At 43.8% G+C, this 24,540-nt stretch overlaps 1 protein-coding gene across 45 annotated transcripts; it reads right to left on the bottom strand.

The window, feature by feature from the left end:
* Positions 1–799: 799 nt before the first annotated feature.
* Positions 800–21,735, bottom strand: Mhc (myosin heavy chain). Of its 45 annotated transcripts, none has more exons than XM_017080492.4 (19): positions 21,718–21,733; positions 20,749–21,052; positions 20,017–20,160; positions 18,819–19,199; positions 18,685–18,748; positions 18,517–18,615; positions 18,190–18,293; positions 14,895–15,302; positions 13,867–14,037; positions 12,295–12,884; positions 9,822–9,939; positions 8,965–9,228; positions 7,301–7,510; positions 6,188–7,074; positions 5,517–5,595; positions 3,990–5,165; positions 2,789–3,694; positions 2,028–2,091; positions 800–1,557 (listed from the first exon to the last, which is right to left on the bottom strand). In XM_017080492.4, the coding sequence occupies exons 2-18, from the start codon at positions 20,950–20,952 to the stop codon at positions 2,047–2,049; spliced, it is 5,850 nt and encodes a 1,949-aa protein (XP_016935981.2). In that variant the 5' UTR covers positions 20,953–21,052; positions 21,718–21,733; the 3' UTR covers positions 800–1,557; positions 2,028–2,046. The 45 variants fall into 45 exon arrangements, with proteins under 45 accessions (XP_016935981.2, XP_016935967.1, XP_070850926.1 ...); XM_017080478.4 differs by lacking the exons at positions 5,517–5,595; positions 9,822–9,939; positions 18,190–18,293 and adding exons at positions 5,928–6,006; positions 11,187–11,304; positions 16,316–16,419; XM_070994825.1 differs by lacking the exon at positions 9,822–9,939 and adding an exon at positions 11,187–11,304 and having other exon boundaries at positions 21,718–21,732.
* Between the last annotated feature and the right edge of the window lie 2,805 nt (positions 21,736–24,540).

Raw genomic sequence — 24,540 nt, 5'->3', positions numbered from 1 at the left:
GAGATAAACAAAATTTATAAGGATTAGTTGAGGAAGAAATACCATATTAAAACATGCCGGGGAATGGGACGAGTCGCCAGGTTGGATCGACTGCACAAGGATTGAACGATAACGAGAACGCCTAGCACTCTCTGAGCACGTTTCGTAGTGCCAGCGAGTGCAGGGATGAAAAAAACAGTAACCAGGTACGAAGTGAGCTATAGTAGATGCTCTTCGAGAGAGAGTATGTCTTATTGGGGGAACGAGTGTCGTATGAAAGAGGAGCGAGAACGCTTGACGAGTACGAGAACGAGACGACAAAACGTAACGAATGAGTTTGACTAACGACAACGAACGAACGAGTGAGCGAGACAACGAGATGAGCTGCGGTTGACTGACTGACGTGTGTGTGAGGGAGTGGTTGGGAAGAGTTCCGACACAACAAGAACGGGTCAAGACGTGCACGAACACGTCCACTTACAAATGTTTCAGAAAAGTTTCTACTGCTCCAGCAGCGCGCTCTTGCGGCCCTTTGACGTTATTAAAAATAAATAAATATACTCACATAATCTTAATTGTAACCATATACCGAGTGTTTTCATTTTAGAAACGTGTTTTATAGTTATGAATAGAAAGTTTAGCAGATAAGGTAATTCTTATCTGTTTCTAATTATCTCTCGGTTAGATCACAATGTGGAACAACAAATTTAGAAGAAATATTTTATTAATAGCATTGTGAAACGTATACTGCGCGTAACGGCAATGGAGTATGATCGCTGGTGATCACTATACCCATTTCATCCGAGAGAATAAAACACACTTGTTAAATTGATTTACATTTATTTTGTTCCTTTTTTGTATACTTTTCATTTAGTGTCGAGTGATGATCTTATCTCTTTATCATTGCTTGATAGAGTCAAAATTAAACATAAACATAAGCGCAGTGCATTTAGCTTGTGTCGTCCGTAAGTCTTGTCTGGTCTGTATGACAAAAGTAATTGAGAATACATATAGATCAAAATATTCGAACAGTGGGCGACATTTACCGGCGGACACCGCCGCGGGGCCTTCACTTTGACGGGGCTCTCTCATTTCGCGATCGATAGTTTCTCGAGTTGTTCGGTTGAGGATCGATTTGGTTCTTTGATAGTTAGTTGGTTGAATGCATTTCGAAAGTTGTATAAAAATATATAAATACAAATACAAATACAGGTCCAGCTAGCAGTGTCCCCATGGCAAATGTCGCGCTTACACAAAAGCCTGTTACTGTTCACTTATGTATATAATCGATTCTGTGATCGATAGTTGTTATTTGATTTCATTTTTTGCCTAAGTGCATTTGGCGTTGTTGTTGGTGGTTTGCCTCCCGTCGTTTTCGATATATATTTTGTTATAGTTTTATTATTTTGTTTTTAAATTAAGAAATTAAATTAAAATCATAAACATAATCATTATGAAATATCATTTAAAATAAATTAAAAAATGAAATGGCATTTAGAATTCGTTTTCAGGAGCAAGGTCGAATCTTGGTGGGAAGGCCAATCCGTCGAATTGTGGCCTAACGGACGTCGCACGGGGCTGTAGAAGAGAGATAAACAAAATTTATAAGGATTAGTTGAGGAAGAAATACCATATTAAAACATGCCGGGGAATGGGACGAGTCGCCAGGTTGGATCGACTGCACAAGGATTGAACGATAACGAGAACGCCTAGCACTCTCTGAGCACGTTTCGTAGTGCCAGCGAGTGCAGGGATGAAAAAAACAGTAACCAGGTACGAAGTGAGCTATAGTAGATGCTCTTCGAGAGAGAGTATGTCTTATTGGGGGAACGAGTGTCGTATGAAAGAGGAGCGAGAACGCTTGACGAGTACGAGAACGAGACGACAAAACGTAACGAATGAGTTTGACTAACGACAACGAACGAACGAGTGAGCGAGACAACGAGATGAGCTGCGGTTGACTGACTGACGTGTGTGTGAGGGGGTGGTTGGGAAGAGTTCCGACACAACAAGAACGGGTCAAGACGTGCACGAACACGTCCACTTACAAATGTTTCAGAAAAGTTTCTACTGCTCCAGCAGCGCGCTCTTGCGGCCCTTTGACGCTGTCGGCTGCAGTACACATGTACAAATACAGTTTATAATAATATAGTGGAAGAATAGTATTGATTTTTTTAAATGGTGGTAGAGAAAGCAGATCGATTGATTTAGCCTGGTGCTGCTGTTGGTTGCTTGCTTGTTTATTTGTAATTCTTTTTTTTTTTTGCTTTTCGTTTGGTTTTCTGTCAAAATGAACGCATTCTTGGTTGGTATTCGATGAATTTGATCCATTGATTTCTGATTTGGGTGGCTTCTAATTTTTACATTTTTTTCTGCTAGTGAATGTCGTATGATGCAACTATATTATTGTTATTAGTATTTATTTTATAATAATTCTTATAAGCTATAATTCTCTTTGCATGGTTTTTGTTCTCTCATTATCGTAAATGAACCATAATTGGATCGCTATATAGATTTTTTTTCACTTGGTGTTGCCTCAGATTTAGATCTGTATTCGTGAGAAGAAGCAGAGCATACGCGCGCAATATGAAAGGGAAGAATATACAAATTATTCATAGACTGATCTGATCTAGAGAGAACGTGAATGATTATGAGCGCTATTGCAGCCAAATGAGGGCTCAGAGGTGTTTCGATTGAGAAATATTCAAGGGGATTTGATATTTTCTTTTCTCAAGAAGGGGAATCATAAGGTCTAGAGAGGATAGGGGTATGATGATGAAGGGCATTGAGAGTTCTAGCTGAAACTTACCGCTGGGCTGGCACCACGACCGACAGAACCGGCACGTCCCTTGGCGCGGAATTTGCTGATGGCCTGCTCGGCCAGATCGGCACGCTCCTCGGCCTCCTCCAGCTCCTGCTGAGCCTTGCGGAATTTGGCCAGGTTGAGGGCGGCGATTTCCTCGGCCTCCTCGATCTGCCTCTTGTATGTCTTGATCTTCTGTTGCAGCTTGTCGACCAGATCCTGCATGCGCTCGTGGTTCTTGCGGTCCTCCTCGGACTGGAAGCTCAGCTCCTTGACGCGACGCTCGGACTTGCGCAGGTTCTTCTGGGCATCGGCGTGCCTCCTCTGCTCACCATCAAGCTCGTTCTCGAGCTCGCGGACGCGCTGCTCCAGCTTCTGGATGGCCTTCTTGCCACCCTTGAGGGCGTTGGCCTCGGCCTCGTCCAGACGGACCTGCAGCTCCTTGATCTGCTGCTCGAGGGCCTTCCTCAATTTCTCCTGGGTCTGGGCATGATCCTGCTCGGCGCGGAGCTCATCGGCCAAACGGGCGGCATCGACCATGGCCTTCTTGGCCTTCTCCTCGGAGTTCTTGGCTTCGTTGAGGAGCTCGTCGAGGTCGGAGTGGAGGGTCTGCAGCTCGGACTCCAGCTTCCTCTTGGCAGCGGAGATGGAGGCGTTCTGGGCGGACACCTCGTTCAGCTGCTCGTGAGCATCGGCCAGCTCCTGCTCGGCCTGGCGACGGCCGCGGTCGGCCTGCTCCAGCAGAGTGCGGGACTCCTCCAATTCGTTCTGGAGGGCGTTGGCACGACGCTCGGAGATACCCAGCTGTTCGCGGGCATCGTCGCGGGCGCGCTGCTCCTCCTCGAGGGCAGTCTGGATGTCCTTCAGCTGCTGCTGGTAACGCTTGATGTTCTTCTGGGCCTCGGCGTTAGCCTAGAAAAGGGAAGAAAAAACATTTAATTAGTAAAAATTCCGATTTGGAGAGTTCGCCATCTTGCTTTTGGCTCTCATTTTCTATTTTGGAGAGTTCGCCATCTTGCTTTTTGCTCTCTTTTTCTATTTGGTGGAGTTCGCCATCTTGCTTTTCGCTCTCTTTTAGTTTTGGAGAGTTTTCAATATTGCTTTCTTCTTAATCTGAATATTTTAAGGTACTATCTCTCTCTTTTCAATATAAAAAAGTTTTCAAGGAAAGAAAAAAAAATTTTTTTGTTTTGTTTAGTAAACTCACCTTGTTGGCGTGATCCAGAGCGATCTCAAGCTCGTTGATGTCAGCCTCCAGCTTCTTCTTCATGCGCAGGGCCTCAGCCTTGCCCTTAGCCTCGGCTTCGAGGGAAGCCTGCATGGAGTCGAGGGCGCGCTGGTGGTTCTTGCGGGTGTTCTCGAACTCCTCCTCCTTCTCCTGGATGCGGCGGTCGATCTCCTGGCGGACCTGGGACAGCTCCAGCTGGGCGCGCAGCACCTTGTTCTCCTCCTGCTCAAGAGCAGCCTCAGCCTCCTCAAGGGCGGCCTGGAGCTCGTCCTTCTCAGCCTCCAGGCGCTTGCGGGCCTTCTCGATCTCATGGATGTTGCGGCCACCCTCACCGATCTGGTCGAGCAGATCCTTGACCTCATCAGCCAAGTTCTTGTTCTCACGACGCACAGCCTCCAGCTGCTCCTGGCCCTCCTCGTAGGCGCCCTTAAGACGGAACAACTCGGTGGAGTAGTTGCGGCACTCCTTCTGGGAGGCATCCAGCTCTGCGGCCAGATCGTCGACCTTGAGCTTCCACTCGCCGATGATCTTGTCGAAGGCCTTCTGCTTCTTCTCGGCGGCGTTGGCAATGGCGTTGGCACGGTCGACCTCCAGCTGGAGATCCTCCACTTCGGTGGACAGACGCTGCTTGGTCTTCTCCAGGCCAATGCACTTCTGGTTGAGGGACTCAATGGTCTCCTCAGCCTCGGCGAGACGGGCCTGCAGCTTCCTCTTGGCCTCCTCCAGCTCCTCGGAGCGGGCAACGCCATCGGACTCGTACTTGCTACGCCAGACCTGGGCCTCAGCGTTGGCCTTGCTCAGCTGGCGCTGCAGATCGGCCTTGCCCTCAGCCTCCTCCTCAACCTGCTCGCGCAGATTGTCCAGGTCGTGCTCCAGGTTGCGGAACTTGCCCAAAAGGGTGGCACGCTCGCGCGACTCCTCGTCGGCCAGACGCTTGGTATCCTCCAACTGGGTGGTCAGGGAGATCTTGATCTTGGACAGCTGGGACACCTGGGACTCAGCCTCCTCCAACTGGCGGAGCAGGTCGGAGTTCTCAATGGACAGCTTCTTCTTGCTGGCATCGAAGTCGTTCAGAGTCCTGTTGGTCTCATCCAGTTTCGACTGCACCTCGTTGAGGGTGTGCTGCAGCTGCTTGGCGATCTTCTCCTGGGCAGCCTGTTATGGTTTAAAATTGGAATAGATGGATCAGTATCGGAAAGGTATTGGGTATTCCTTCATTGGTTGTGAGTGTGTTGGCATTTTGGTTTCGTGTCAAGTGCTGTACAAGGCATTGGGGTTTTAGTAGATCAAGCTTGGAGGTTACTCAAGGGGGTCGTTTTAGTTTTTACATAATTTTCGTTTTTTTTTTCTTTTTCTAGGGATTTTCGGTGTGGTTGCATTGCAACTACGTTGATACTATACACAGATGTAGACGTGGCAAAACTAGAAATTTCAGCATTTTAATTTACAGCATCGCGTTGAGAGAGCATTTAACGCATATATAGTGAGATAGATCAATTGTAATACCTTCTCGTTGGTAATGTGGTCGACACCGGCGCGCAGATCGTTCAACTGGCCGTAGTACTCGTTCTTCTCCTTCTCAGCCCTGGTTTAGACATAGATAGATAGATAGACACAGAGGATCGTATTTCACGGGTTAGTTCATGTTTTGTGGGGGGATAGAAAGACAGATACAGAGGCGAGAAGCGAGCGACTTGCTAATATCCTTGCGTAGAAACCTTTTCAAGAACCCTTTTTTTTACACTTTGATTAGACAGAGATATGGTCATATAGAGGAGATGCCACACGGACGTAGTTTACTTGTACGTAGTTGTGTGATTGCTTTATTTGGTTGGAACATGCGTGTTCAGTGTAATTCTGTATATGTGTGGATCGCTGGGCGTCCCTGATCGGGCGCCAGTTATCACGACATATTACCTTATCACGACCCAACTGATCGCAGGCGGTACGAGTCTGATTCAGCTCGTTGTGGCAAGTCTGGCGATCGTGCTCGGCCCTGGATTAGCAAAAGTGGGTAAAAGAAAGATCACATATCTATTAGCTATGGGGGTTCGATAATAAAGATCTTCGAAAGGAGGAGTGTATATCACTCCCAGATTCTTCTCTCTGTTTCGATAGTTTCGATGGTGCACCTGAAAAAGCTAGCTAGATGGCTTATAATATCGAAAGGTACTCACTTAGCCTTCAGCTTGTTGAGCTGGTCAACCTGCTCGGCCATCTCGGCGACGGCATCGTTGTGCTTCTTGCGCAGGTTGGCCAGGGTGGACTCGTGCTGGATGTTGGCCTCCTCAAGATCGCGACGCAGCTTGCTCAGCTCAGCCTCGCGCTTCTTGTTGAGCTCGATCTGGGCAGAGGTGGCACCGCCAGCCTCCTCCAGACGCTCGCCCAACTCCTCAAGCTCGCGGGCCAGATCGGCGCGCTGCTTCTCAGCCTTGGCGCGGGCCTGGCGCTCAGCCTCGACCTCTTCCTCAAGCTCCTCGATGCGGGCCTGCAGCTCCTTGATCTGGCGCTGGTGCTTCAGCACAACGACCTGCTCGTCCTCGAGCTTGGCGGTGATGGAGGACAGCTCCTTGTCCTTGCGCTGGATGGTCTGCTCCAACTCCTTCTTGTTGCGCTCCAGATCGGCAACAGCCTCCTGGGTCAGCTTGAGGTCACCCTCAACCTTGCGCTTGGACTTCTCAACATCGCCGCGCACCTTCTTCTCACGCTCGAGGGAATCCTCCAGCTCGTCGAGGGTCTGCTCGAGCTTGGCCTTAACCTTGTTCAAGTGGTTGATCTTGTCCTCGGCAGCCTGCAGTTCCTCACCGGTCTTCTGGTTGGTCTCGCCCTGCATCTTCTTCTCCTTGTTCAACTTGTTGATGAGCTCATCCTGGTGGGCGATCTCGTCGTTCAAGTTGCGGATCTGGTGATCCTTGGTGGCCTTGTCCTGCTCGGCCTTCTGGACGTTCAATTCCAGATCCTCGATGTCCTTCTTCAGGCCAGAGATCTCCTGGTCGGCCTTCTTCTTCTGCTGGAACAGCTGGTTGCGGGCATCCTCCTCCTGAGTCAGGCGCTCTTGGATATCCTATTGAGTATTGAAATTGTGATAGGGGGAGGGGGTTGATGTTAATTGGCTGAGTACATAGGTGATTGGTCACTCCTAAATTTAGCGCAAAACAGCGCAAATGGCCAGAAATAGCCGAGCAACTTTCATGCTCGATTGCCTCTGATCAATTTCGCTGCTTCCACTTGGATTGATGCCATCGCATAAATGGCCGTTTTAAATGGTTCAATATTAATGGGATACTTACGCGCAGCTGGTTCTCGAGGTCGTTCTTCTGGGCGGTCAACTTGGCGTTGCGCTCCTGGTAGTCCTGCAGGGCACCCTTCTCACCGGACAGGGAGTCCAACAGAGCGGTCTTCTCAGCCAACAGCTTGGCGTTGAGAGCCTCCAACTCCTTGCGCACTTTCACTTCAGCGGCATGCAGTTCCTCAGCCTTCTTGGCCTTCTCCTCCAGACGCTGCAAGTCATTAGAGGCATTCGATGGGTTAGTAAAGGATGTGCCCGAGGAGCTGATCTCCTCAGCTGGGGGCTGGGCTTTTGGTGGTTCGACTGCGGCAGCCTCGGGCTGTGGAGCAGCCTCTGGTGGTGCAGCTTCTGCCGGTGGGGCAGCCTCAGCCGGAGCTGCTTCCTCCGTGGCACTGGGTGTGGTTGCTTCGGTGGATTTTTTCGTTTTCTTGGCTTTCTTTTCATCCGCCATGGCGCTAAATCACTTTCCTTAAGCTCTTTCTAAAAAGGGCTAGTCACTTTTAATAACTCCTATTTGCCCTAGATTAGCTAGCTAGCTAGGGTGATCTCCTCTCAGTTCGTTTTGGTTCTTCGTTGGGGGTTCGATTTTTTTGTGTGTGGTACCCGTTACCGCGACGGCGACTGGTCAAATACAACTGGAATGGCTGCTGCAAATGCACTGGGCCACTTTGGCTATAAAATTAGCAAAAACGCCCCGATGCGAGCAGAACTGAACTGAATGGCACCAGAGCAGAGCAGAGCAGCGATATATGGCAGCTGCTGCCATGCCCATGCCCATGCCACTTGGCATGTGTGTAATCGCCTTGGCTAGGAGGTATAGCCATCATAATTCACGAATCGCTTCGGTATGGTATGGTATGGGGCTATACTGCTCTGGTATGGGGCCTATCAAGTCGCACTTGTGCGGCGCTACCAGCAGGTGTACCATCTTAAGTATTCTACTTATATATAGATCCCTGTGCGTATTGGTATATGCATGTTAAATTACTCATCGGGTATCGGAACTATACGTGGGCATCTTCATGGGGCATTTTTTATTATTTAATTAGCAAGCTAATTGGCAAACTAATTGTGGCTCTTAAAAAAACCAAATCCCCAGCTATGTGGCAGGGCCAAGAATAGAACCAGTCATAATTTTTGCAAAACTATTTGTAAGTAGGTACACAATGTTGTACCATGTACACTTGGGAATGTGAGAGGTGAAGAGTTGTTGGATTCCAGCGAGAACAGAGGCCACATTTGGCCCGAAAGTGCGATGAGATTATGACAGCATCTATTTTTGGCTACCCCGGCGATTGGAATCAGATCGTATCGATATGTTCGAGCAGCTGCCAGTGGGTGGGTGGCTCTTGGGTTATTCGAAAAGAGTGGGGGGGGGTTTGTTCGAACAAGTATGCAGCCCATGGTGCAGGTATTAAGATGTGTGCTTAATTAAGCGCAAGAATTTCGCATCGAAACAATGTTTATGGGTATTGGCTAAAATAAGATTGAGTTGGGGATGCAGCTGCTTTGACTCATCCAATTACCCCAGACAATGATCAAATGGAATGGACACCCCAGGGCTACATTGCGTCCATTGGATGATTGTCACCGGCAACTGGTCCCGTCCAAGTTCACCGTCGTCGAACCACAACCAAAACCATAAATACCCGAGACTATACTTACGGCAATCTCATCCTCGATACGGCTGACGTTGAGGAGGGGCTTGACCTTCTGCCACAGTTTGTACCAGGGCCAGGTACGGAGCTGCAGGTACTTGCGCAGGTTGCGCTGGACAACCTTGAGGGCGACGCGCTGCTCCTGGAGCTTCTTGAAGCCCTTACGGGACAGGTAACCACGGGCCCAGGCCTGCATCCAGGACATGATCTTGCCCAGACGCTCATCACGGAACTCCTCCATCTGACCCAGGACACCGGCGCGGAAGAACACCTGTTTTTTTTTTTGTGTTTGGAGGTGGTTTTTGGGGTGGGGAAAAGAAAATATAGGTTAGATTTCTGTTGGTTCCGTCAACTGAAGAGCGCGTGCACTAAGCGGAACCAACACATTCTGGGAGCTTCTGGGGGAAACCCATTCAGACGGTAGAGGTTCATTCTTTTTTTTTTTTTTGCTTCGCTTAAGCGGTTCTTCAAAAACACTTTTGGACAGGTTGAACTGGGATAGATAGAGGTTGGATGGTACAATCAATAACACAGAAAGGTACAACAAATCACAGATCAAGAACAATAACATTTAAAGATGGTGTCAGTATAGGGATGCAAATGGGGTTTAAGTACAGGCAGATGATAACACTCAGATGAGACTAAGATAGACAAGATAAAGTCTCCAGACCCAAACGATCCCTAACCCAATCTATGACAAAAGCTGTGTACTATCAGCTGGAAGGGTTGTCATGATTGGTTTAGGAAAAGCAGATCTGGAAAATGTATCCTCGGAAGTGTGCAGAAGATGTTGTGTGAGAAAGAAGAAGTGCGTATTATATAGTTTTGTGAATGAACGTTTAAGATATATTGTCGGTCATATACCTTTGTGTTACCCAAACGGTACTGATCTTCGGGCAAATCGATAAACTTAATGATTATTTCAGTGGCCTTTTTGTCTTTATCAACGCCCTTCAATTGCTTGGGGCACATGATCTTGTAGCTGTATGGGGGTTTTGTAGTTTGAAGGTATTGTATTAATTTGTTTCAAACGATTGGGTTAGTATAAGATTGCATACGTTCTAACTAAATTTGTATTGGTTTTTGGTGGGGTTAGATTAATTAACTACTGTCTAGGGAGTAGTAGAGTTACGTCTAGGCATGTTACTACTAATATAAAAGGGTACACCAATTGTAGGAATTTTGGGTGGGGTGGATTCCTTTTTGCAAAGGTTTTTGTTTTGTGGTTTGGATTTTGGTAAGGAACTGGTTTAATGTATATAATGTAAGTCCTTCTAATCGCAGGCCAACTTATAGAGTGAGAAAGAGAAAAAGGACATGCGAACAGAGTGTTCCCGGCTCAAGACTCTAAGCTTTTTGCTTAGTTTGCATCTCGACTAGGTACGACTCCATTAGTGTTTTCTGTTTTCAAAGTGCAAAGTGTAAATGAAAGTCTGGACATCAGTTTCGGAGCCATAGACAAAAGGAGTTTTTGAAGTATTTCAAGGGCAGAAAATATGATTGGTTGTGCGTGCCTTTGTGTTACCCAAACGGTACTGATCATCGTTCAGTTCGGTGGACTCGATCAGAATTTTCGTGCATTTCTTGGGACAGTCGAGGCCCTTAATGCCCTTGGGGTTCAGGATTTGGTAGCTATATGTTCACATATATATGATGATAATCAACATTAAATGATACTACAGTATTTCAAGTATCTAATTATGGTTTAGTATGTCTAGCTTAAGGTCTAGTGTTAGTTACAGTTGATCTGAACTCTTAACAATAAAGACTCAAAAAGGAACTTGTACGATAATACTTTCGAACCCATGCTTGGGATTATACGAGTGTTTCGGTGTTCGTGTCTACATGTTTGTGTATGTGTGTGCATGTTGGAGTGGGATTTCATATTATATCATTTCCGGGAATAAGGAGAGAAGTGCTGAATTTAAACTGAGCGCCCTTAGTAGGGTTATGTTGCTGTTTACCTAAAGGGCGCCTGAAATCTTTTGGATTCTGTTTTTGTATTTTGTATTTCTTTGTGGATGCTTTGGGCTCGTACTGCCTCTGACTGGCGTTTGAGATACGAGTGAAGTTCAGACAAGTTTATTGGTTTCGAATACGAGCTGTGTGGTATTCGTCGAGTGTGAAGGGGAAATATTTAAAAAACTACTAATTGAGGGGGTGGAGCAGAAAGAAAGAAATAAGTTCAAAATGCATGAAACTTCTAAACGGATTGGAACGGTTATCTGCCTTGGTGTGTCCAATGCGGTACATATCGGGATCCAAGGTTGTGGATTCCAAAATGAGGGATCCACACTTTTTGGGATCATCGACGCCAACAATGCCACCTGGGTTCAGGATTTGATAGCTGCAATATGGAAATATTTATACCATCGTACCCACTCGGTACAGTTTTGACTCGCCAACAATGTCTTGTCAGGTGTGTGAAGTGTAAAGTATGCTGTGAATTGTCATATTGGGTAGCTCTCTCGTTGAGGTTTTCTCGAGCACCGTATCAAATATTATTGACTACATAAAAATACTATTGAGCCATCCACTCATAAGTGTCTGTTTTTACACAATTTTGAAGTTGCTTTGCCAGATTAAGCTTAGATAAAATAAAGATCTTTTCATGCCTTGGTGTGACCCAGACGGTAAAGGTCCTCGTTCAGCTCGGTGGACTCGATCAGAACCTTGGAGGCTTTCTTTGGACAATCAAGGTCCTTAATGCCACGGGGGTTCAGAATCTGGTACCTGTCAGGATGTAGAGTTCGTTTTTGATTCCATACTCAGAACAAATCGTGATACACACAGTGAGACTTAAGACGGAGATACACCTAACACAGCACTGGAACTGGAACTGGATTTGATTTGCTAATACATGGTACATATGGTACATACAACGAGGAGAAAACAAGTGGGGATTCAAATTGAAAGATACACTAGTCATACAATTGGAGTGAGGACATTCGCTTGCAAAACGAAAGGTGAATATAAAAAAAGGAAAGCGTGCCTTGGTGTGACCAATGCGGTACATATCGGGATCCAGTCCGACGGCTTCCAAGCACTTTGCGGCAGCATTCTTGGCCACCTTTTCGGCCGCCATGATGGCAGGTGCCAGAATCATGTAACTATAGTTGAGTATTACAATTGACAAGTTAATAATCGATCGATAATTAATTGCTTACACCTAGGTGCTAGCTAACTGGTGTATGTGCAAGATACCAAAAGTGCTGAACTGAATTCAAAATTCCAAGTCTAAGTGCGCTAGTGTATTAACTATGATTAAAGATTTAAGTATATAGTTCGAGATAGTTCGAAAACTAGAGACCTAAGACCCCCCGAAACCCATACGTACCGCATCTTGAAGTCGGGGTACACCATCCTGTTGGGGAAGCCCTTACGGCAAATACGGATACCTTCAAGCACACCGTTACAGGTCAGCTGGTGCATAACCAAATGGGCATCAACCATGCCAGGCTGCTTCATCTCGTTGGGAATGATGCAACGGACGAAGTGAGGCTGGGTCGAACGCAGGGTGGTCATCAAGCTGTTCAACTGCTCCTTGTAGGCCGACGAGACGGTAGCGAAGCCACCGCCCTTCTTGCCACGACCTCCCTTGGCCTGTTCACCGCCACCCGACTGGCCGGCGTGATCGGCGAAGATCTCGATCAGCAGCTTGTTCTGCGACTTCTTGAACTGGTCGACAACGGTGTCGTTCAGGGGATCCTTGTTCTTCTCCAACCAACCGGTGATGTTGTAGGACACACAACCGGCATAATGGCCAATGGCGAAGTGGGCAGCCTGCTGACCGGGCTTTGGAGGCTTGGGCTTCTGGAATGGAGCCGACTTGCCCAAATGGGTGTTGGTCAGCTTCTCCGAGAAGGTCTGATCGGTGGCCTTGGGGAACATAGACTCTTCCTCCAGGATGGACAGGATACCCATGGGCTAGAGAGTGAGATAAGCAAAGTTCCTTCGATTAGTCGTCTGCCGTTGATTCTCTGGGGCTTCTGAAATTTGTTGTTCTAGTAAAAGCACGCAATTAAACTAAAGTAGTTCTCATTTTTTAAAAGACAATACTTATAAGCGGCATAACGCTCGACTAATATACGACTTACAAAACACATTAGTACATAGAACTTACCCCTTACAATTTTAGTGGTGAGTCGTAAAGTTGCAAATGCATTAACTGTTGGTGCTTGTTTAGCTTTAGGCGATCTTATAACTAAGTTAATGAAAATTAATATCGATTAGATTGCATTACTGATTAGATGTGCACTTTAATCGCAAGTGTGTATTATTGTTTTATGGTCAGCTTGGGCTATCTGCTCTGATAGATAGTTATGGCCGTGTCTGTACCTTTTCGATCAGATCAATACACATTTGCAGATCCATGCCGAAATCAATGAAGGTCCATTCGATTCCTTCGCGTTGGTATTCTTCTTGTTCCAAAACGAACATGTGATGATTGAAGAATTGTTGCAGTTTTTCGTTAGTGAAATTGATGCACAATTGTTCGAAACCGTTGTACTAGATGGTGGAACGGAACAATATGTAACGTAATAATAAAGCGGTGTTAATTTGGATGTTGTTTTCAATGTTGGATTTTCGTTGGGTTAGTTACTTTCTGTTTTCCCTCGAACTCTTTCTGGGGGTACTTCATTCTGCATAAAAAGTGACATGGGTGTGGGTGTGGGTGCTTATAGTATGTATACATATGGAGCTAGAAAACGCTTGTGGGCGCACTTCTCCGCGTGACTGTAACAATAAATATATATATATATAGGGTAGCCCCTTCTGGGATCATCAGTTTTAGATGATTTGCCATCGAGGGTGCCAATAACTTTATACATAAACTTATTTATATGTATGAGATAGAAAAACGAGCGAAGGCGGATAGTTTTGGAGGGTTGGTTGCGAGGAGACGAACCTTTTCAATCAGATCGATACAGGCCAACAAGTCCATACCGAAATCGATGAAGGCCCAGTCAATGCCTTCCCTCTTGTATTCTTCTTGCTCCAAAACGAACATGTGATGGTTGAAGAATTGTTGCAACTTCTCGTTGGTGAAGTTAATACACAGTTGCTCGAAACCGTTGTACTAGATATCGTTTTTTTTTGGGGAAATGGCGTGGATTGATGGGATGAGTACATATTCAACACATAAAAAACCAGTGCTTGGGTGGGGCATGCCGACAAGATTCCCTGACATTCAGAACACACTCATTTTACAGATTACAGTTTACCTGAGATAACTTTGGCGGATACCCATCCGCAGACTAGGTTCATATCTAAAAGATCGATTGAAAGTGCTATAACATGACATAACAAACAGAAAATACTTCGGTGCGTTTTTTTCAAGAACACACAAAATAAGGTACACAAATCAAAGATATAAACATGGATTGAGTTGAAACTATTAAGCACCTTTTCAATCAGATCGATACAGGCCAGCAAGTCCATACCGAAATCGATAAAGTCCCAGTTAATACCCTCCTTCTTGTATTCCTCTTGCTCCATGACGAACATGATATGGTTAAAGAACTGTTGCAGTTTCTCATTGGTGAAGTTAATACACAATTGCTCGAAGCCGTTGTACTACATTGGAGTTATTTAAGAATATTTACATGGTAAAATATGGTGATCATTTAAGGTATCTACGGATAGTGCTAAGGTGTTTCTTTGTGTGGTTTTTGTGGGCGTTTAAGTGCGAAGATAGGTTGCACCTATGCAGTTCCCCCGAGTGATTCTGATTCTGATTCTGAATCTGAGTCCCTAGCTAAACTTTTAAAAGACGTGTTAGCAGGTCAGCTGAAGATGATATAAGCTCAATCATTTAGATGATTTGAGCTAGATCATTATCAGCTAGAGCAGACAAGAATCCCACAAGGTGAATACCAAGTATCCCCTTGAGAGGATGGAAGTCCGACCAAGTCCCCCGATCCGTCCGATACTCACGTCGAAGATCTCAAAACCAGCAATATCCAGTACACCAATGAAGTGCTGACGCTTCTGCTGGGTATCCAGAGTCTCGTTACACTTCTTCACCAGCCACTTGAACAGACGATCGAACACACCCTTGCAGAGGGCACCGATCGAGTTGGTGACCTGCTGGACGTTACGGCCCTGGGTGACGAACTCGTTGCCGACCTTGATGCGGGGCTTCAGCAAGTTCTTGTAGAGCTCGGCGGTATCGCAACCGAACAGCTTGGACACACGGCCACCCTCCTCCTCACCGTCCTGCTCAGCCTGCTCCTCGCGACCACGTTGCTTGAACTTCATGCCACCCATGTGCATGACAGCGGCGGTGATCCTGTACACATCCTCCTTCTCCTGCTTGGTGAAGCCCAAGATGTCGAAGGCTTGCTATAGGTCGAAAAGTTTTTTTGGGGGTGGGAAAGAAATGTGGTACTTTAGTACGGGAAACTTCTTATATCATCATCTTTTGGTTAATTGGCTTTTATTGGCGTTATTTGGTTTGGTTTTTGAGCATTTTTCTGTGGTTGAGTGTAGCTTACGTCTAGTAAATCATGCTTGACATGCTTCAACAATTTCACTACAAGTTACCAAAAGTTTTTTCGAGCAGCTTTATGGTTAGTAATCCTACAGATCTTTTTATATAGCTAGGTTTACCAGGGTGGTGGCTTAAGTATTCCGGAATCATTGGGAAACACGTGATTTGCCGGGTTGCTTAAAAACTAACATGACACATGAAAAAATAGGAACTTTCTTTTTGATTTCGTAGGAGGTTTACGTGCTTAACTTTCAACCAGTTTTGGTAAATACGGCTCTCGAGTCAGTCTGTTGCCGTTATACACAAAATATATCATAGACATAAAGGATTCAACTTGAATTTGTACATAGTGTCCTTGCCAGGTACAATTCAGGGAATATTCACACACACTTTTTGATCTAAAACTAAGAATTTCTTAGGATAACATGATGCAGTTTCATTCCAATCGTTCGTGTCGGGCCATTCGTATTAGGTACAGGTACAGATAAAGAAATTGACAGAGCATCGGCTTAGAGACCGATCCCTAGGATGCTTTTTTTCGGGCAGGGGTTGCGACATTCGCCATTCCATCATTCTTACTCTCTATGTGCTCCATTTTAGGAACCGAAACTTGGGTAACAATTAAGAAAAAAAACATGTAGAAAGAATGGATAATCACAGAACACACAAAATATATCTGTTTTGGTTTTGGTGTGGTTGGTATAGCTCATCGGTTCGTGGGTTCCTTGTCGTTCAGACGTTACCGATATCGGATGCATATATTTTGCGGGAAGTGTCTATATGTCTGCGAGTGTGTGTGTGTGTGTGCGTAGGTGAGGTGTATAGGTTCTTGTGTGTGAGTGTGTTTGGTTTGGCGACCACTTACATCTGCAAGCTGGAATTCCTCACCGTCATCCATGTTGGGTACAGTGACTTTACCCTGGGATACGTTATAGTAGTCGTAAATGTTATCGGAGAGGAAGCACATGTCTACATACACATAGTCGGAAGAGAGGTTTTTCTTTGGTTTAGCAAGAAGAACAGAACTTATGCTCTAAGCCTAGGGTATCACATATTTAATGCACATGTGCTTTATGCTGTGTGTGTGTTTTTGGAGTGTTTTTTTGGTGTGTTTGTATATCTTCGATTTGGGCATTATCCTTGTGCATTCTTTCCCAGCCAGGAGCAGGCTTTCATCTCTCTCAATGGCATTCAAATACAACCCGGTGTCAAGCGAGAAGTCGAAATAAAATCAACTGTATAGATTCGGCGTTTGGTCAACCGAGATACTCATTCCTGCTCCCAGCTGTGGGATTTTGGGACTATTTAGTGGCTTTTGTGTATGGTACAAGCGGAATATTGGATTGTGGTGCAAGACTACGTGGGAAATAAACTGGTAGAAGAAATACAGAGATAGAGAGATAGAGAGCGCAGTAACTCAAGATAATTCCGGAATAACATTTGAAAGTTAACCATATGTACACAGAGATCATAGCCGTCACTACATAGAGCGAAAGATCGATAAGATCGTGCTCGGATCATTGTCAAACATCATCAGTGGAGTTGATAAAGAGAAAAAAAGGTAATACGTAACACTGATAGAGAAGATATCTTTTTACAAAAGTTCCGAGTTGGAGTTGGGTTTTGGTTGGGATACACTGGACCTGCACCACAACTTACGTCAGTTAACTCAAATTCTTCCCCATCGTTGACACCGGGTATCCGCGTTTTGCCCTGGCAAATGCCTGGATAATCGCCAATATGTTGGCCCAGGAATACCATCTCTAATTTACGCGAACAAAAAGACTCGATCATATAGCATTTAAAACGAAATAAACGGATGTGTAATGGTAAGTTCCTACACCCTACCTATCTACTAAAACTATTATTCGGATTAAGTTGGTTAGGTTCTATATTAGGTTTAGAGTTATGTTATGCTTTGGGTTTTGGCTAGCTTGATAGGATTATGAATTTTGAATAAGACCAGGACATGAAGTTTAGGACACGGAGATAAGTACATATATATGTACAATTGAATTTAGATATAACAACATTGAGGTCACAACACTTAAGGAAGTTAGGAGTTATGGATTGTTGAGGGGTGGGGTTATGTTTTCGTGGGTAGTACGATAATGCAGACAAGTAACCATGTTCTGTATGGTCTTACATCCACGGCGACCCATTCCTCGCCATCGTTGACGCTTGGTATGGTGGTTTTGCCTTGCGAGACAATGCGGTAATCGTAAATGTTGTTCGAAAGCAGGCAGTATTCTTTATAGATATATATGCGATATATATGCGAACAACATTGTACGATAGTTATGAAAGATGTGGTTGTGTGTTGTTGGTAAGGTATGTGGAAGAGGTAGAAACAAAAATATGTTCAATAATGATCTTATTGATGGGTTCTCAAGGGTTAGTTTGATCTGAAATGTGTTAGGACCTTTGTAGATGTGGACAGGGCAGTGGGCGGGGGTCTAAGTGAAAGCTTTCTACTATGAACTCCAATAATCCGATCCTCGGGATGTTTCTTGGCATAGTATTGGGGCTACAGCTAAGCGGATAAGGGGGTGGCCTAATCCATTTACGATACGATAGCAATACGCAATAATATAGTTAACCAACTAGCTATAAATTGCTCTAAAATAGATTACAATATTTCGATAGTAGTAGTTTAGCCAAATAAGTAATAAGTATCTAAGTGTCAATATCAACAATATAAAAACGAAATTTAGATTGATAAAAGGATAGGGCAATTACATCGGTGAGGGAGAACTCCTCAGCATCATCGATACTGGCTACAGTGACCTTGCCCTGGGAGACAATGTGGTAATCGTAGATGTTATCGGTCAACAGACAAATGTCTAGACAGATAATGTGTATATAGAAAGTACATTGATTAATCTATGGTATCAATTGTATTGGTATGTGTGTGTGTGTGGGTGTGTGTATGTTGTGTTTTGTGTTCGTTTGTGTGTGTGTACTGAACCTAAACAACAACTAGAAGAGATTTAAAAAGAACTATATAAAGTTCGATGATTCTCTGGATGAGGGATGTCTGGATGAGTGAGTGAGACGATTGTATACCTTTAACACCGGCAACGGAGCCAGACATGATCTGGTAGAAGATGTGGTAGGAACGCTCCAGGGACTGCTGGGAGATGACACGGGCCTTCTCCAGCAGATCTGTAATGTTGAGAGTATCATGTTAGAATCTAAGTCATTAAGGTTCTCTAAGGGTAAGTGGAAACTTACAGGTCTCAATATCAGCACCAGCCAGTTTACCAGTGGGGCCGAAGTGGATACGGATGAATTTACCCTGGGATTTTAAAAGAAAAGATATTTCATTAAGATATCCTATATAGTTCTAATAGCTAAGTGGTACTTACGAAACGAGAAGAGTTATCGTTACGCACGGTCTTGGCGTTACCGAAAGCCTCAAGCACAGGGTTAGTCTGCACAACCTGATCTTCCAGAGAGCCCTTGCTCTTGGCGGCTTCCTCGGTCTTCTTGGAGGCACCGACGGTGGCGAAGTACGCAATGACCTTCTTGGTGTTCTCAGTCTTTCCGGCACCAGACTCACCGGTGATCAACATAGATTGATTCACGTGGTTGGTCAACATGTCGACGTAGGCACCGTCAGAGATGGCGAAAATATGGGGGGGCACCTCATTACGGCGCTTGCCACGGTACATCTTAGCGCAACGGTTGGTATACACGGGGTAGCGCTTGTAAGGGTTGATGGCAACGCAGAAAAGACCGGAGTAGGTCTGTTTTTCGGAGATTGGAGATGGAAGAGAATTCAATGGTTAATACGGCGAAGAATTCTTCTGACATTCATCTTTGTTAGCTTTTTTGGAAAGTTAGTTTTTGGAGTAGGTGGATTTAGAGCATCTTTAGTTTTCAGTTTTTTCGAAGAGCTCTTAATCCCTCCATAGACAGAGGAAAAGTTAAGAACAGTTTTTCTTAAAAATACAACTTTTAGTAACAGTTTCGGTTGTCTTTTGGTCTACCAGTTTTTGGTGTTCGGTTTTTGTTATAAGTAAGAACTAACTACGATGTTTTGCAGGATACTTGTTTAAAGTTTTTCTGTTTTGATTGGGGTAATGTGATTGATGATCTATTTTTGGGGAGTTTTCAGATCGGCTTTCTTTGTATGTTGAGAACCAATTCTTGTGGCTTTGATTGTGTGGTGTGTGTAGTGCTGTGTGTAGAACAGTTTGGTTTCCAGTTGTACGGTTCATCCGACTGGACGGCCAAGATTGATTATTAATAAAAGCTTGGTTAGTGCTACGTCACAGGAAATGAGGATTTAGCTAGGGTTAGGATTTTGTAGGGCTATTTAAAATGAGTTTCATGAGTGTGGTAATTTTGAAAAGGTAGCCAATGATAAGGTTAGCAGTCTACTGGATTGCATTAGGATTTTTCAGGCTTTGATTAGAGACTAGTTGCTGTAGAGCTCTAATAAAGTTTTAAATAATTTGGGGATGATTTTGTGTTTTTTTTCTAAATGTGAGTGTGGATAGGCGGCTGGGTAAAAACATAGAACGCATATTTGTGTGCCACCCTGGTTTGGCAATTACTTACGTAGATCAGCTTGTTGTAGTATCTCTGTCTCAAGTTATGGAGCACAGAGGCATCGTTAAGGTATGTCAAGTTGGACATATCCTCGGCTTTTTCGTATTTCGGAGGGTTCACTTGCTGGAGCAGATCTTTCTTTAAGTCTCGTGTCTGTATTGTTTTCGATTGTCATTTTCGTTCGATTCGTCAGATTCAGTTCGATTTTTGTTTTGTTTAGTTTTTGTACAATTTTTGTTGGTTAGACGTTGGGGTTAGCAGTTCGTTTTTTGAGATTGAGAGAGAGAAGAAGAGATACCCATATATTAGTGAGTTTCTGGCAGTACAACACTTACGTAGATGAGCTTAGCATAGTAACGCTGACGCAGATTGTGCAACACACAAGGAGTGTTAAGCACGGTCATGTCGGCCATATCTTCGATTTTTTCGAATTTTGGTGGATTCACTTTTTCCACCTTCTCGGATTTAATATCTCGTACCTAATCGTATATGATAGGTGGAATCTATAGTTTCTTTTCATTTTTTTTAGCTACTTTAGAGGTTATTAAAGTTTCTCGGGTGGTTTCCAAGTCCCCGCCCATTGCTAGCCATTGATAAACCCTTTTTTTAGTACTAAAAAGAATTTGTCCAGGGATAACAAGTGGCGAACTCTTTGGAAACACCCTTAAGAAATTGACTCCAATAACCGATTTTGATGAATCGTTCTTTGATGATGTCTCTTCCCATATACGATGTTATTACCTCTCCACCCTGCAGACCGACGGAGACGATATCGCCCTTGGTGGCCTTGATCTCACCAAGGAGATAACCCTCCTTCTCGTCGGGAATCCAGCACGACTTCTTGGAGTCATAGGGTTTCGATTGATCGATACGCCTCTGCTCCAAAGACACGAACAAGTAGGGGGTGGGATCCTCATCCTCCTGATTTGGGATTGGCTTCGGCATCTTGATTAAATTTCGTTTAGAAACTTAAAAACTCGTGAAATAATATTATTGGGACTTTTTAAAATTTCTTAGTTAATCGCGTCGTGAGCCCAAAACTTCCCTGTAAAGATAAACATAACAAAATCAGAATTATTATATGGTTCCACTTCTTTTTTCGAAGTCTGATATTTTGGTTTTAATGATTTTGACCCATTTTGACAGCAACAGCAACAGCAGACACAACAACAGTTCTACGTGTGTGTGTGTGTGGATGAGATTTCGAAATTTTATTTCGATTTCCAAATATGAGCATTTTTCCCGTTTCGCGTTTTCGAAATACCCGTTAGCGTAACCGGATATTTATGTATGTGTGCCTATTCAAATGCTTTGGTTTTATCTCACACCTCAAAGTTAATTAGGCCTCGTCGGTGTTTGGTTGTTGTTTTTTATTATAAACAGACAACAAGTGAATTGTGTGGGTTGTCGCCTAAATATAGATCACGGATCCGATACGGATTTGTACATATATATCACGTATATATATATGTGGGCAGCTTGCTATATATGTACGAATTTGCGGGGCGTTGGTATTTGTTACGTAACGTCCGATTTTCAATCAAATTTTTTGGCGTACTTTTCTCCAGATTTTTTTTGTGTATAAGGTCGAACCGGTTATTGAACCGCTAAGTGTTTTCTACTAAATATCTATTTTCTTTTATTTTTCTTGGGTCTTTAACTGTCACCACAACTCACTCACTCTACCAGGACCAGGAAAAGTTCTATTACCGTTTTAGATTCCGGAACGCAAGTTCGGATTAATTAAACCGCTAACTCGATAAGGTGGCGTGTTCTAATACGACCGATTTACGAGATCGCAATGATTCCTTTCAGTTAACCTCGGATGGCCAACGATTTTCGACAATCCACACGAAATCGCCTATCGACAATCTGATTCGATTCGAATCGACGCGAACTTTCAACGAATGCGTTATTTTTAAAATTCTCGAAATTATTTCGAAACTGTATATGTATTTGGTAGATTCGAGAGCTTTCGGCTCATGCTACCGCATGGCACACATAGATATAAAGTATATGTATTGGCGATCTCTTTCTAATGTCTTTGGTTATTTTTAAAACATATTCGAAATATTTTCGCCCATGTATATGAGTCGACAACGAATTCGAATAGTCTAATTCTATTTTCTATTTAATAGCATGCCACGCATATGTCTCGGCCACAAAGGTATTTGTGTATGAAATCATTTGGCCAGTAATTCGAAATTGCTATTACAGCATTTCGAAGACAGAACGAAAAACAAATTTTCACTTTTGATGAAGTAACAGCTGGCTGTCTCTTTCTGACATTTGACTGATCTATAAGTTTTGAGTTTTTAAAATAACCGACATATGATATTTTGAAGGACGGCTATTTTTTATCATTAAAAGATAAAGTTTGACTAAATACTAGTTATGTTTCTTAAAGGTATTTAATTCAAATCCTTGTTACTTCACTTTATATCTCTTTATGAGATATTTTTCTGGGATCTGTTACACAAGAAGCTGAAGAAAGAGTTTGCATGCTTTTCACGAAACTAACTTCTGATTGGAAATTTTCACCTATAGGTTAGGTTAAGTAACTGAAGTAGTTCCTAAGGTAAGTTCGGTAATTGTAATCCATTTCGATTCGATAATCCGAGGTAAGTAATCCGGGTCACTGTTCTTATTGTCACATAGTTTTCATAGATCCTTTTTCGCCAGGATCGTAGTTATCGCACACACACATACACTTTTCTTGCGTTTCTCGATATTTCTCGAATATATATATATATAGATGTAGTAATAATTATTTTAGGTTTATGCTTTTTTTTTGACAAAAAGGTCAAAATTGTTGCTGCTGCCGCTGGTGCTGCTGCTACTGCTACTGCTGGGTGGTAATATCCAAAAATCAGAGATCGCACATCAAAGGTGTTGCACTTACGCGCTCGAAAGCCGTTCTGAACCGTGCAACCGGTAAACTTGCCTTTTATACGGGGCAACTTGATACCCATGGATCCCGTAAGACCCCGAAAGCTTTTCGATCCGACGATCGGTGTGCGTGGCGCTGTTTCTGTTTCGGTTTTTTCTTGCTCCCTTTTTCGGTCTAGCAGCACTTGGCTGCTCTGGTTCCTCTTCTCTAGCAAGTGGGCATTTCTTTGGGGGGCTGGGATGGCATGGGGGGCATATGTGTGAGCATATGATGCAATCAGGATCGTTGCGGAATCGAGAGAGAAAAGCTCATCTTCTCCGACTATTGCGTGAGCTCTCTCGCATATATTTCTCCCATGAGTCAAGTCGGATAGTAAAATCCATTTCAATGACAACTTTTCCGCCGTGAAGCAATTCTTCTCCGCTCTTTCTACGCTCGAGCTTTCTTTTTACTTATTTCACATATCATTTCTAGACGCACACATGTGTACGGTTGGTTTGGGGGATCTTTATTTGTTTTTCTCGGTGATCATTTTTCGCTTTTTGTTCTGGTTTTGGCTTTTGGTCACCTCAATGCCAATTCGATCTGGCACCAATGTGGGTGGAAAAAAGAGATCAGGCGGCGCTAGGTGGGCTTCCTTTCAAACGGTGATCACTTTACGATCAGTGGCCAAACAGCTGTTCGAGAGGATCGATCGACAGCAATCAATGGGAATATAGATCAATAAACATCCATCTGGATCATGGTTATATGGCGCAACCCAAAACCCAGATCCTTCGACCTAATGATTGATGAGCTGTCATCCTAGCATAGAAACATTTGTGTCCGCCAAAAATAAAGATGTGAACTTCAAGAAAACATCGATGGGCCAGAGAATGCAAACAGCCACAAAGCACAAAAAATAGATAGAGATACTCGCACTCTAGATATAGATAGATAGCCAGAGAAATGCCACATCAAATCAATGTAGTCGGCGTCCTTCAAAGCAATGCAATGCGAAAATCTTTAGCTTTCAATGCTAGAACCCAATACAAATACCACTGCAAATACAAGTGCATTATGAAATCCGTGTTCTGCCGATTTGTTGGGAATTTATCATATCCATAACGCTGACAAAGACAATTATGATAAATGCCAACAGAATTTCTATCTCCCCCCCTCTTACAATTGTGTCAAATTCCGACACAAAAATTATTCATAATTTTCAACCAATTACAAAATTACAGATGCAATATTTTTGGCAGAAAAATATATTAAATGAAAAGACAAGATGTATTCATATACACCCACTGCAAGGTATCCGACAAATACTTTTCATAATGACTTGAAGCGCTTGAAATATTTGACATTTAACAAAGCAACAAATTGTAGCGGAAAAAGAATACGCGAAAAAGCAACAACGCATAAATTCAGACAAAAACAAATTTCAAACATTTTTTTGGGAATATTTATAGTTTTAAAAAGTCTCAATTCTCATTCAAGTGTGAGTGTTTCTTGCCTCTATTCTTTTGGGCCGGGGATGCTGCTCTCAATTCTTTTCTCACATATAAAATTATCATAATTTCTGTTAGGTTTCTGAAACAAAATCTGCGACATTGTCGACAAGAGTTGAGGGCAAAATAGGAGGAAAACATAAACTCGAC

Source organism: Drosophila suzukii, chromosome 2L, assembly GCF_043229965.1.
Source record: "Drosophila suzukii chromosome 2L, CBGP_Dsuzu_IsoJpt1.0, whole genome shotgun sequence".
Taxonomy (NCBI): Eukaryota; Metazoa; Arthropoda; class Insecta; order Diptera; family Drosophilidae; genus Drosophila; species Drosophila suzukii.
The sequence above is the reverse complement of the archived record's forward strand: the minus strand, read 5'-3'. Positions and strand labels throughout refer to the sequence as shown.

Coding starts and splice junctions, on each gene's coding strand:
- Mhc (XM_065867641.2), bottom strand. CDS start 20,952: ATGCCGAAGCCAATCCCAAATCAGGAGGATGAGGATCCCACCCCCTAC. Junction 19,200..20,342: donor ACTATGCTAAGCTCATCTAC/GTAAGTGTTGTA, acceptor TCCGAAAAACAG/ACCTACTCCGGTCTTTTCTG. Junction 6,007..6,187: donor CTCAACAAGCTGAAGGCTAA/GTGAGTACCTTT, acceptor TTGCTAATCCAG/GGCCGAGCACGATCGCCAGA.